Source organism: Oncorhynchus tshawytscha, linkage group LG16 (genome assembly GCF_018296145.1).
Source record: "Oncorhynchus tshawytscha isolate Ot180627B linkage group LG16, Otsh_v2.0, whole genome shotgun sequence".
Lineage (NCBI taxonomy): Eukaryota > Metazoa > Chordata > Actinopteri > Salmoniformes > Salmonidae > Oncorhynchus > Oncorhynchus tshawytscha.
The window spans coordinates 49,203,473-49,215,796 of NC_056444.1; the positions used below are offsets into that span (position 1 = coordinate 49,203,473).

The window sequence follows — 12,324 nt, forward strand, 5'->3', positions numbered from 1 at the left end:
ATTTTTCTTCGATTCTCCGTTCCCTGACATGTGCTTGTCCATGTAAATAGCAACTATTTATTCTGACCACGAGCTAGTGCTGAGATTCCAGTTGACATCACTGAAATAGAACTGCCCTCTAGAGCTGTGAACAACCAGCCAAATGAAAAGGGCAGACATTTGACAGCACTGGAATAAAACATTTATTTCAAAAGGCAAATCTTATTTTTTTTTTTTAAATACACCCTTTTCAAACATAAGCCACATGTTAGTGCAATTCAAAGGCAGCGTCATGGTTACGAATATTAAAAAGGTATTTGGTTTCACAAAGCACAACAGCCAAGACTTTTCAGCCATGTGGCATTGAAAGGCCCTTGCATTTTCTTTTAACCGTTGCTATGTAAATCTAGGGCTCGATTCAATCCTTATTGCAGAAGTTGAGCACTATAGTGCGATTGAAATTTAAAGGTAATTTCTGATTGAGCAGACATACGTAGTCTCCGTGAATGCAGGAACATTGCCTTTAAATTCTAATCGTTCTATAGAGCTGAACTTCCGCAACATGGATTGAATCGAGCAACAAGCCTAACAACCAATACAAGTCAAGAATCAAACGCCAAAGGATGCAGAGAGAACCAGAATTACATAAGACAAGTGAAAAAAGCACACAAATAGCCTAGCATCTGCCACAAAACCTAACCACAATTAACATGAATAAGACAAACGATAACGAAGTGAGGTATCACAATGGACGTGCCAACAACAGCTGAGGACAGATTGGCATCTGATTCGGCGTCAACAAATACATGCTGGGTCATCATACTCCTGTAGAAAACCAAGAGCAGGAAAACCAAGAGGTACGTACAAAACCCGAAAGACAGTACACAGTAGAATAGCTGCAGCATACACCACAAGTCCAATGCAAGCTAACCTTACTTCACGTCGTCCGTTGGGAGTCTGCTTGCTGCATCGGAGCTGTGGACTATGCAAGTGTGCGTATTTTCCCATCTATTTTCTAACAGGTACAAAGTGAAAGTGGTGTTGATCCTGCTTCTCCAGTCGCTTGGCCAGTCTGTTAGCTTACATGTGCTCCGGGTGGTTCTGCAAACACTTGATAAACTCTGTGACCGGATGGCCCTGGTAGCAGATCTGGTACACAGCGTTGAACAGTGGGAACCTGGGACGAGAGAGGGATTGTTGAGTTGTCACAGTCAATATCTTTGGCTTTTAAGAATAACTGCATTGTTTTTACTATTTCAGATGTATCCTTTTATTTGCATTTAACTGTGATGATTCACTCAACAGAGCCAGAGGTTATTTGTAAGGGAATCCCCACATGCAAAGTAACATCAGTTTCTTCAATGGGTGAAAAAGCTGTTTGATTTCTGTGCCAACTTACTTGTCAAGCAGATTTTTGTTCTTTAGGATGACATGGACTTCAGCTGCTGTTGCTGGTCCCTGGAGCTTTTGTCCATTCAGAATCTCTTTCTCCAGCTCTTCAATTGACTGAGCAGAATAAAAACATGGCTGTTGATGTCAAGGCCGCTCTCACCCCAAAAATACATTTAACTAAAATTCACTCTCTGGCCCCCTTTTTATTTTCAAAGCTTATAATTAAAGGGAGAGTGTGATATTTTTGGCAATTTGGCTCTTTATCAGATGAAATAATGGATACCATTTCAGTTCTCTGTGTTGGCTAACGAAACTACCTCCAACTTCCTTCATACTGGATGCAGAGACATACAAACTGTATCAATGAGGTCATCTGACAACATAAAAATAAAAAATCCCTTTAAAGCTCTCATCTTCTGTATTTACCCTGTTCCAATCCTAAAGGCAATAATTCAAACCATTTTTCCATTTTTATGTCCGCCCTATCTTTATCTAAAAGCCAATTAAGTCACCGTCTCACCTTCCCCGTCTTGGCAAAGGCTTCGGCCACTTTACGGTTGCGGCCGCCATAGCAGGTCGTGATGAGGTCGGCGACGCCACAACTCTCCAGGAAGGTTGCTGAGGAGACGGGCCCTGCGGTGCAGAAGATCCGCGCGAAGGCGATCATCTCCATCAGCCCCAGTCGGATTACAGCGGCCTTGGTGTTGTCCCCGAAGCCCAGGCCGTCACAGAAGCCCGCCCCCACCGCCACAATGTTCTGACAGCCACAGAGAGGAGGGCAGGGGTTAATGGCTTCAACACATAAGGACAGCCTTTTTTCTTACAAGCAGACTTTTCTCGAGTGCCCTTCATCTAAGAAGTAGATGAAGGGCATGTAGAAAGTATACAATTGGAAATGAGGAAAGTTTTGAGATTCAGACGTCGAGACAACATGACTAGACATTAAGTAACGAGAGGCCAGGGAGAATCTATAAGGCTGCGTTAACAGCTGTTCTGATTGGTCAAAAGACCAATAAATGGAAAAGGAATCAGAATTGGTCCGCTTATGTAAACACATCCTTAATGGTTGAGTGTTCACCTTCAGTGCGCCACAGATTTCAACCACATCGGACTCCTCCACTACAGTGACCCGGAAGTTACTGGTCTGCATGAGTTCCTTCAGCAAAGCCCCATGTTCTTTATCCTTACATCCTTGGGAGAGAGAGATTTGGAGAGAGAAATAGTTAACCCTTTTCAATCCTAACATATATTTATCTTTCAAATATTTATTGAAAAACTCTAGCACTTACCATGTGACATAACGAGGAAAACTCAAAGTACAGGCCCTAATTAAAGGCCTAATTACCAGGCTCTAGTTACAGGCTTAGTGCACACGGTTTTCATGGTAAGGTCACATGCACAAAAAGAAAATGCACTAATGGCCCTCAAAGTTGGCTATTACACCACTTTTTTATCAGTACCACATGTCAGAGTCATGAAACGAGTGAATGGACTTAAACGGGTGGTATAGCCTACACTCTAAAATGCGATGTGGTTCAACGAGAACACTGGCCTTATGAAAAGGCAGAGTCACACGCAAACTGCAGTGGACGCATACATTCGGACCTAATGGCAATCGGAAAACGTCATTACACTTTTGGGTGTTTTGTGTAACAGAGGTCTCTTTCCATTCACCACTGTTTGGAGGTTGGAAATATGTTGAGAGTGAATACCTTTATTAAATGTCTCCACACATATTGACAAAATAGAATGAAATGAATACCTTACTTTTAAGTTTGCACTGTATATATTTACCCAAACCAAATGTTCAGAAAGGGGAAGAAAAAGAAAAACACTGGACAGCACACCATTCAGAAGTATGTAAGACAATGATAACCCAAGCCCGTTACAATGTGGAATCTAACCGATAGTGGTCTCACAGAACTTCTCATCGGCGACCTCGTTGGCGATATTGGCCCCCATCAACACACTCATGGCGATGCCCAACTTCTCCTGGATCACATCAGAGATGAGCTTCAGTCCGTCAGGGCCCTCATCCACACCCTGGAGTAGAACACGTAGCATGAGTACACAGTAAAGCAATTCAAAAAACCTACAGCGGGGGCTGAAACTATTGACATGGTTGATAATGGTGAGCAATAATGACTGTATAAAATAAATCATTCAAAATACTGAGCTATATTGTATGCTGAAAAAAATTGAATTTAAAAGATTTTATACTGATACAATTGCTCAGAGAAAGAGATTTTGTTAAACAAGTATTTTTGTTGATCATTACCAATAACAGAGGTTAGCACGCATTGACCGTTTTGTAACTTTCTCACTCATTATTCACAATTCATTCCGTAATCATGGTAGGATCAATACTAATGTAGAAGTGTTTAGAAACATATTCTATTCTTATTTATAATAAAAGTGATTCCAAATGACAAATTATTTACCATTCATTTATATTGAGCACAAAATAATCGATAATAAAACTAACTGCAAATACATTTAACAAGTTTGTACGTGCTAGGAATATGGGACAAAATACTGAACTCGACTACTTTATTTAATAAGAATCTTTAGAGGTGTCAATCACTTTGACCCCTACCTTTGAGAGGAAAAAAAGTATTACTTGTTAAACCAAATCTCTTTCTCTGTGAAATTGTATTAGTATAAAATATAATTTCCTAATTATTTTGGGCAGACAATATAGCTCAGCATTTGAATTTTTTCTTTTATACTTTCGTTTTTGCTCATCTTTATCAGGGCCAAGGGTGTCAATAATTTCAGACCCCACTATATGACAGTGGAGCTATGACCTACAGTGGGGCAAAAAAGTATTTAGTCAGCCACCAATTGTGCAAGTTCTCCCACTTAAGATGAGAGAGGCCTGTAATTTTCATCATAGGTACACTTAAACTATGACAGACAAAATGAGAAGAAAAAAAATCCAGAAAATCACATTGTAGGATTTTTAATGAATTTATTTGAAAATTATGGTGGAAAATAAGTATTTGGTCAATAGCAAAAGTTAGTCTTAATAATTTGTTGTATACCCTTTGTTGGCAATGACAGAGGTCAAATGTTTTCTGTAAGTCTTCACAAGGTTCACACACTGTTGCTGGTATTTTGGCCCATTCCTCCATGCAGATCTCCTCTAGAGCAGTGATGTTTTGGGGCTGTTGCTGGGCAGCACGGACTTTCAACTCCCTCCAAAGATTTTCTATGGGGTTGAGATATGGAGACTGGCAAGGCCACTCCAGGACCTTGAAATGCTTCTTACGAAGCCACTCCTTCATTGCACGGGCAGTGTGTTTGGGATCATTGTCATGCTGAAAGACCCAGCCACGTTTCATCTTCAATGCCCTTGATGATGGAAGGAGGTTTTCACTCAAAATCTCACGATACATGGCCCCATTCATTCTTTCCTTTACACGGATCAGTCGTCCTGGTTCCTTTGCAGAAAAACAGCCCCAACGCATGATGTTTCCACCCACATGCTTCACAGTAGGTATGGTGTTCTTTGGATGCAACTCAGCATTCTTTTGTCCTCCAAACACAACGAGTTGAGTTTTTACCAAAAAGTTATATTTTGGTTTCATCTGACCATATGACATTCTCCCTATCTTCTTCTGGATCATCCAAATGCTCTCTAGCAAACTTCAGACGGGCCTGGACATGTACTGGCTTAAGCATGGGGACACGTCTGGCACTGCAGGATTTGAGTCCCTGGCGGCGTAGTGTGTTACTGATGGTAGGCTTTGTTACTTTGGTCCCAGCTCTCTGCAGGTCATTCACTAGGTCCCCCCGTGTGGTTCTGGGATTTTTGCTCACCGTTCTTGTGATCATTTTGACCCCACGGGGTGAGATCTTGCGTGGAGCCCCAGATCGAGGGAGATTATCAGGGGTCTTGTATGTCTTCCATTTCCTAAAAACTGCTCCCACAGTCGATTTCTTCAAACCAAGCCGCTTACCTATTGCAGATTCAGTCTTCCCAGCCTGGTGCAGGTCTACAATTTTGTTTCTAGTGTCCTTTGACAGCTCTTTGGTCTTGGCCATAGTGGAGTTTGGAGTGTGACTGTTTGAGGTTGTGGACAGGTGTCTTTTATACTGATAACAAGTTCAAACAGGTGCCATTAATACAGGTAACGAGTGGAGGACAGAGGAGCCTCTTAAAGAAGACGTTACAGGTCTGTGAGAGCCAGAAATCTTGCTTGTTTGTAGGTGACCAAATACTTTTTTCCATCATAATTTGCAAATAAATTCATTAAAAATCCTATGTGATTTTCTGGATTTTTCCCCCTCATTGTGTCTGTCATAGTTGAAGTGTACCTATGATGAAAATTACAGGCCTCATCTTAAGTGGGAGAACTTGCACAATTGGTGGCTGACTAAATACTTTTTTGCCCCACTGTACATAACAATATACAGTGTCTTCAGAATGTACTCATACCCCTTGACACATTCCATATGTTGTTGTATTACACCCTGAATTCAAAATGTGTTCTACACACAATACCCCGTAATACCAAAATGAAAACATGTTTTTAGAAATTTTGGCAAATTAATTGAAAATGAAATCTCATTTACTTAAGTATTCACACCCAAGTCAATACATTGAAGAACATTTGACAGCAATTACAGCTGTGAGTATTTCTGGGTAAGTTTAAGTTTTCCACACCTGGATTGTGCAACATTTGCCAATTATTATTTTCAAAATTCTTCAAGCTCTCTCAAATTGGTTGTTGATCATTGCTAGAGAACCATTTTTAGGTCTTGCCATAGATTAAGTAAATTTAGACCAAAACTAACTCAGCCACTCAGGAACATTCACTGTCTTCTTGGTAGATGTGGCCTTGTGTTTAAGGTTATTGTTCTGCTGATAGGTAAATTCATTCCCGAGTGTCTGATGGAAAATAAACAACCAGGTTTACCTCTAGGTTTTTGCCTGTGCTTAGCGTCATTCCGTTTCTTTTTTATCCTGCAAAACTCTGCAGTCCTTAACGATTAAAAGCATACCCATAACATGATGCAGCCACCACCAATATGGAGAGTGGTACTGAGCAATGTGTTGTGTTTGGGCCAAATCCAATTCAACACCTTATTCAGGACAAAAAGTAAATTGCTTTTGCCTCATTTTTTGCAGTATTACTTTAGTGCCTTGTTGCAAACAGGATGCATGTTTTGGAATCTTTGTATTGTGTACAAGCTTCCATCTTTTCACTCTGTCAATGAGGTTAGTATTGTGGAGTAATTACAATGTTGTGGATCCATCCTCAATTCTCCTATCACAGCCATTCAACTCTGTTTTAAAGTCACCATTGGACTCAGCGAAATCCCTGAGCGGTTACTTACCTCTCCGGCAGAGTTCGGAAGGATGTCTGTGTAGTGAATGGGTGTTTCGATACGCCACCCAATGTGTAATTCATAACTTCGCCATGCTCAACATCTGCTTAATAATATTATAATTGTTTTTACCCATCTACCAATAGGTGCCCTTCTTTGCGAGGCATTGGAAAACCTCTGTGGTTGAATCGGTGTTTTTAATTCTGTGTTTACGGGACCTTCAGATAATTGTATGTGTAGGGTACAAAGATGAGGAGTCATTCAAAAAGCAACACTATTATTTAAACTTATGTGACTTGTTAAGCACAATTGTACTCCAGAACGTATTGCGTGTAGACCAGTGAATATGGGTGGTCCCGGGAATCAAAACTCTACGATGCCATGCTCTACCTACTGGGCTACTGTTATAGGTCTGCTGAAGAGAGCATGGCTGTTAGCCAAACCTTGATGAGTGACATTCCTAGTGCATTAATCTTTATCTTCCCCTTCATGGTGTCACACACTCTGCCAATGAACTGGTGGGGGATCACAAACACTAGGATGTCTGCTTCCTTGGCAGCATCCACCAGCTCAGGAACTGCCAACTGGAGGAGAAACAGGAGAGGGGATAGTTAGGGGCACTGGTCTTGGTCTGCTTGTCTCATGTAGTCCTTGCACATTGTAAATAGAAAAGAAAGAGCTTGCACACTCATAAGCTCCATCATGCACCTTTATTCACAAACAACGTTTCGATCCTGCAAGGATCTTTGTTAGGTTGTACATTGTCAAATTAATGTGTTATTGATTCTAAATAGTGGGTGCCACAGTCCAAAAAGCTACAGTACATCAAAGGTATCAAAAATCGAATTAAAAACTTATTTTATAATTGTGTAACATAATGTAAGTGACCGCTTGATCTGTGCTAAATCAGCATGACTCATCCTACCAAATCTGTTGAGCGCAAGCCAGGGGGCAGGGGTTCAAATCAATTCAAAACTTTTTGTCACATGTGCTGAATACAACAAGTGTAGACCTTACCGTGAAATGCTTACTTACAAGCCCTTAACCAACAGTGCAGTTCAAGAGTTAAGAAAATATATACCAAATAAACTAAAGTAAAAAAAAGACATTAAAAGTAACACAATAACAAGGCTATATACAGGAGGTATCGATACAGAGTAAATGTGCCGGGGTACAGGTTAGTCAAGGTCATTTGTACATGTAGTTAGGGGGTGAAGTGACTATGCATAGATAAACAGCGAGTAGCAGCAGTGTACAAAACAAATGGAGGGGTCAATGGCAATAGTCCAGTGGCCATTTGATTAATTGTTCAGCAGTCTTATGGCTTGGTGGTAGAAGCTATTAAGGAGCCTTTTGGTCCTAGACTTGGCTCTCCGGTACCACACGGTAGCAGAGAAAACAGTCTATGACTTGGGTGACAGGAGTTTCTGACAATTTTTGGGCTTGGTCTGACATCACCTATTATATTGGTTCTAGATGGCAGGAAGCTTGGCCCCAGTGATGTACTGGGCCGCACGCACTTCCCTCTAACGCCTTACAGTCAAGATGCCAAGCAGTTGCCATACCAGATGCAACCGGTCAGGATGCTCTCGATGGTGCAGCTGTAGAACTTTGAGGATCTGGGGACCCATGTCAAATCTTTCCAGTCTCCCGAGGGGGAAAAGGTGATGTTATGCCCTCTTCACGACTGTTTTGGTGTGTTTGGACCATGATAGTTTGTTAGCGATGTGGACACCAAGGAACTTGAAACTCTCGACCTGGCCCACTACAGCCCAGTTGATGTTAATGGGGGCCTGTTTGGTCCGCCTTTTCCTGTAGTCCACGATCAGCTCCTTTCTCTTGCTCATATTGAAGTAGAGGTTGTTGTCCTGGCATCACACTGCCAGGTCTCTAACCTCCTTCCTATAGGCTGTCTCATTGTTGTCGGAGATCAGGCTTAATGATGGTGTTGGAGTCGTGTTTGGCCACGCGGTCATGGGTGAACAGGGAGTACAGGAGGGGACTAAGTACACACCCCTGAGGGGCCGCAGTGTTGAGGATCAGCGTGGCATTTGTGTGGTTGCCTACCCTTACCACCTGGGGGTGGCCCGTCAGGAAGTCCAGGATCCAGTTGCAGAGGGAGTTGTTAAGTCCCAGGGTTCTTAGCTTAGTGGTGAGCTTTGAGGGCACTATGGTGTTGAACGCGGAGCAGCATTCTCAGTTTCATTCTAATCCGTGGAGATCTCCTCTCGGAAATTGCTATGGGGTGTACTGTGGATTGTAGTGAGTGCTGCAAGGACAGCTGCAACACATAACTGAGCCAGGGCTGAACCTTTACACATATAGTCCAGCAGAAGGCAGCTGACAGCATTCCCCACAGCAGTTTATTACTCAAACTGTCACATAGCATTAGGCAAAGATGTGATGAGGGTAACAATTAAACAGGCAAGAAGGGTATTGGTTTAGGGGTAGGTCAATTTCAATTATGTGAATAATGGATTATAGAATGTATTTTTTTTTTAATCACATTCCTGAGCAGGATTACAACACATAGCATGCGATGTGCTCCTCACCACATTGGGGGGTAGCTTGTGTCCAGGCAGGTACTTGACGTTCTCATGGTCTGTGTTGATGATCTCTGTCAGTTTGCGACCGTCCACCATCTCCTCAAACACCCACATGGTCACAGTGTTGTCAAACTTGGAGTTGTGAGCAACATTGGTGCCTACTATCTTGGCAATGGCAGAGCCCCTGTGTAGTAGAGAAATTGCAATGTAAATTATTATATTCGCTCTGTGGTTTTCTACAAGAACAATTGCACCCTAGACTGAAGAATGCAAGTGCTAAAAATACTTGACGGAAAGGAGCCCAAACAACTTAATCTTATTGCAAATGTACAATTTGCCAGATTGACCCTAATTATCCTATTAAATAGGCAAATGGTAGTTGCTCTATTTTATGGTTAAGGGCAATTGGATTGATGGTCACCCAGCTGAAGTTTGTTTGCATGCAGTGGCCAATTATGGCTAACATTACATAATGCAACAGCACTACTCATCTCATACCTGTGGCGATACATGAAAGACTACAAATGTTGCAAACTCCACCTGAAACTGTGCATGTCATTTCAAGCCAAAGGCAGCTTCACATTTAAAATTGGCATGGCAGGTGGGTAACAGGGCTGGACTAACTGATTTGGGGCACTAGGGTCAAATATAATTATTTCCAGCCCCCCACCCCTCCTCAAATCTATATTTTTTGGGGAAACAGCTCACTTCCTGCATTTCAACACATTTTGTCATGAGGCTGACAGAAAATGTTGCAGTTTTAAATAAAATGTCCTTCTAGTCTGGTAAATCAGGCTGTAATAGACAATTAACTGGTATATACATTCTGAAACTAATACCTCCAAACTAGTGTAAATGTTTCTTACAATTCAGAATGTGGAATACAATATGTAAACTTACTCTACTGGTTGTCTGTGCGGTTTGTTTGTCAGCTGCTCGAAAATTTGAGGCAAAATATTAACAGGAAAGTATTATTTACCTGACTAGAGAGAAGGTAGGTATGGCATGGTTCAGCACAGAGGTAAAATTAGTTTCATATTGAATAGTCGGTTCTCTCTTGTCAATTGCATTCACCAAGCATGCCATGACAATGAAAATGGGATATTCTGAATCAGGGGAGGATGGAGAACAATCAACCTTTTGTGTGGATTTTTTATTCAGATTTCAATCTTTACATTTTTTTATAATAATTCACACAAAAAAAGGTGCTGATGGTTCTCTATCCTCCCCTGAATCAGAATATAACATTTTCATGGCATGGCATGTTTGGTTCAATAGCTATTGACGAGAGAAAACCAGAATACCCAATATAAAAAAAAACTTTTTTTTGCTTGTAGATTAATTTATACTTTGGGAAGTACATATCGGCCTTAGCTAGAGTAAATGAAGATAGCTGCTCAACGGCAGGTAGCCTAGTGGTTAGAGTGTTGGGCCAGTAACCGAAAGACTGCTAGATCGAATCCCCATGCTGACAAGGTAAAAATCTGTTGTTCTGCCCCTGAACAAGGCAGTTAATCCACTGTTCCTAGGACTTCATTGTAAATAAGAATGAGTTCTTAACTGATGTGCCTAGTTAAATAAAAGGTTAAAATAAAACAATTTGGTGAGTAAGGAATGTATTTTGGCATAGCTGTCTAATGGGAGTTTGAATCACAGCTTCCTGGGCATTAAAGGTTAGACCCATCACACACATTGTCAACCTCTAACTTGCTAACTAAACCAGCCGCGTTGTGTGCACAAGTGTTGCAAAATAAAATGTACACATGCATGTTATTAAATCTTTTCATCCACCCTGCTCGCACACGTCAACAGCGGTCTGCATAGCCAGGTGCTAAAATAGAACTTGGACACCGCAGTCCCACCTCTCCCGTCGACTCATTGATTTTTACAAGCATACTAACCCATGTGAGTAATTGAAAGATGAACGAGGTCCACACACTAGTCGGTGAGCGTATACCGCTAACGTCTAGCAACCCAAAGGTTATGCATTTGAATCTCATTATGGATAACTTTAGCATTTTCACTAATTAACTACTACTTTTAAGCTACTTTGCAAATACTTCCCCTAACCCTTTAACTACTTAGCTAGCCGTAACCCCTAGCCTAGTTAACATTAGCCACCTAGCTGGCCTAGCTAAAGTCAACCACAACAAAATTGGAATTCCTGTAATGTACACAAGGGTTATTTATTTTATCAGGGATTCATACAGAGGTCAAGGTCTCATTTACAGATTAGCCTTGAATTACAGAAAATACACACACACACAATATAAATTCAAAATACAAGCAGAAAGGACATGGTCATAAAAAAAAATATTTAAAAAAATGTGTCAGTAATAAGGCCCTCAATTGTGAAGAAAGAAAAGTGTGTACAAACGAAATACATTGTGATAAATCATGTACAAAGAAAGTGGACTTTTCCCATGTGCATGTCACAAATTTGGAATAAAATCATGTCACAATAAGTTGTGATGGTGTGTTGTGCGTTCTGACTTCAGTGCAGCTCAGTGTAAACACGCTTAATGTTAGAGTCTGTATCTTCTGGCAAGTAACACAACAACCCAATGTTTATCTCCAGTTCCAGGACAAATTAGTTAGCAACAGAAAGCTAAATACAATGCCTATGAATGTTTCATGTATTTCGACCGGTCGTCAAACTAATATGTAGTTGGCTTTGGTATTTTAACCTGTGTGTCATGAACGCATCGGGTGATAATTGACCAAAATGAATCAACAGTTGGTAGAGTTTGGCCAAGCCGTAACGCACAGATAGTGCCCCCTCCCCGACCTTCGGTGATCCGTTTGAAACAATTCGCTCGAGCGACCTGTTTGAAAATGCGGCTAGAATTAGCCGGTCAGTCAAGCCAAGCTATGTTAGCTAGCTGCAGTACACCCACACACAAAGCTTTCGGTATAGATACATTTTCTTACCAATTGCCAGAGCCAATAATGCAGACTTTCTTGGGAGTTGCCATTGAAAAGACCCTTGCCGACGGACAAAACTGTCATGTGAATTAAACTGTAAGTAAAGGCAGTGTACAGAGGGCTTGGCAGATCTGCCTCTTATTTCATT

General features: G+C 41.3%; 1 protein-coding gene across 1 annotated transcript; it reads right to left on the bottom strand.

The window, feature by feature from the left end:
* Positions 1-158: 158 nt before the first annotated feature.
* On the bottom strand, positions 159-12,324 carry LOC112215801 (glycerol-3-phosphate dehydrogenase [NAD(+)], cytoplasmic). The gene is made up of 8 exons (XM_024375207.2): positions 12,183-12,324; positions 9,258-9,435; positions 7,149-7,289; positions 3,276-3,414; positions 2,450-2,562; positions 1,892-2,128; positions 1,379-1,485; positions 159-1,156 (listed from the first exon to the last, which is right to left on the bottom strand). The coding sequence occupies exons 1-8, from the start codon at positions 12,224-12,226 to the stop codon at positions 1,060-1,062; spliced, it is 1,056 nt and encodes a 351-aa protein (XP_024230975.1). The 5' UTR covers positions 12,227-12,324; the 3' UTR covers positions 159-1,059.

Bases quoted from the DNA above. Each gene is read 5' to 3' on its own strand.
- LOC112215801 (XM_024375207.2), bottom strand. From the start codon at position 12,226: ATGGCAACTCCCAAGAAAGTCTGCATTATTGGCTCTGGCAATTG. The intron at 7,290-9,257 runs GTGAGGAGCACA...TTTCTCCTCCAG, and splicing joins ACAAGCTACCCCCCAATGTG to TTGGCAGTTCCTGAGCTGGT. The intron at 1,486-1,891 runs GTGAGACGGTGA...TATTCTGCTCAG, and splicing joins CCTTTGCCAAGACGGGGAAG to TCAATTGAAGAGCTGGAGAA.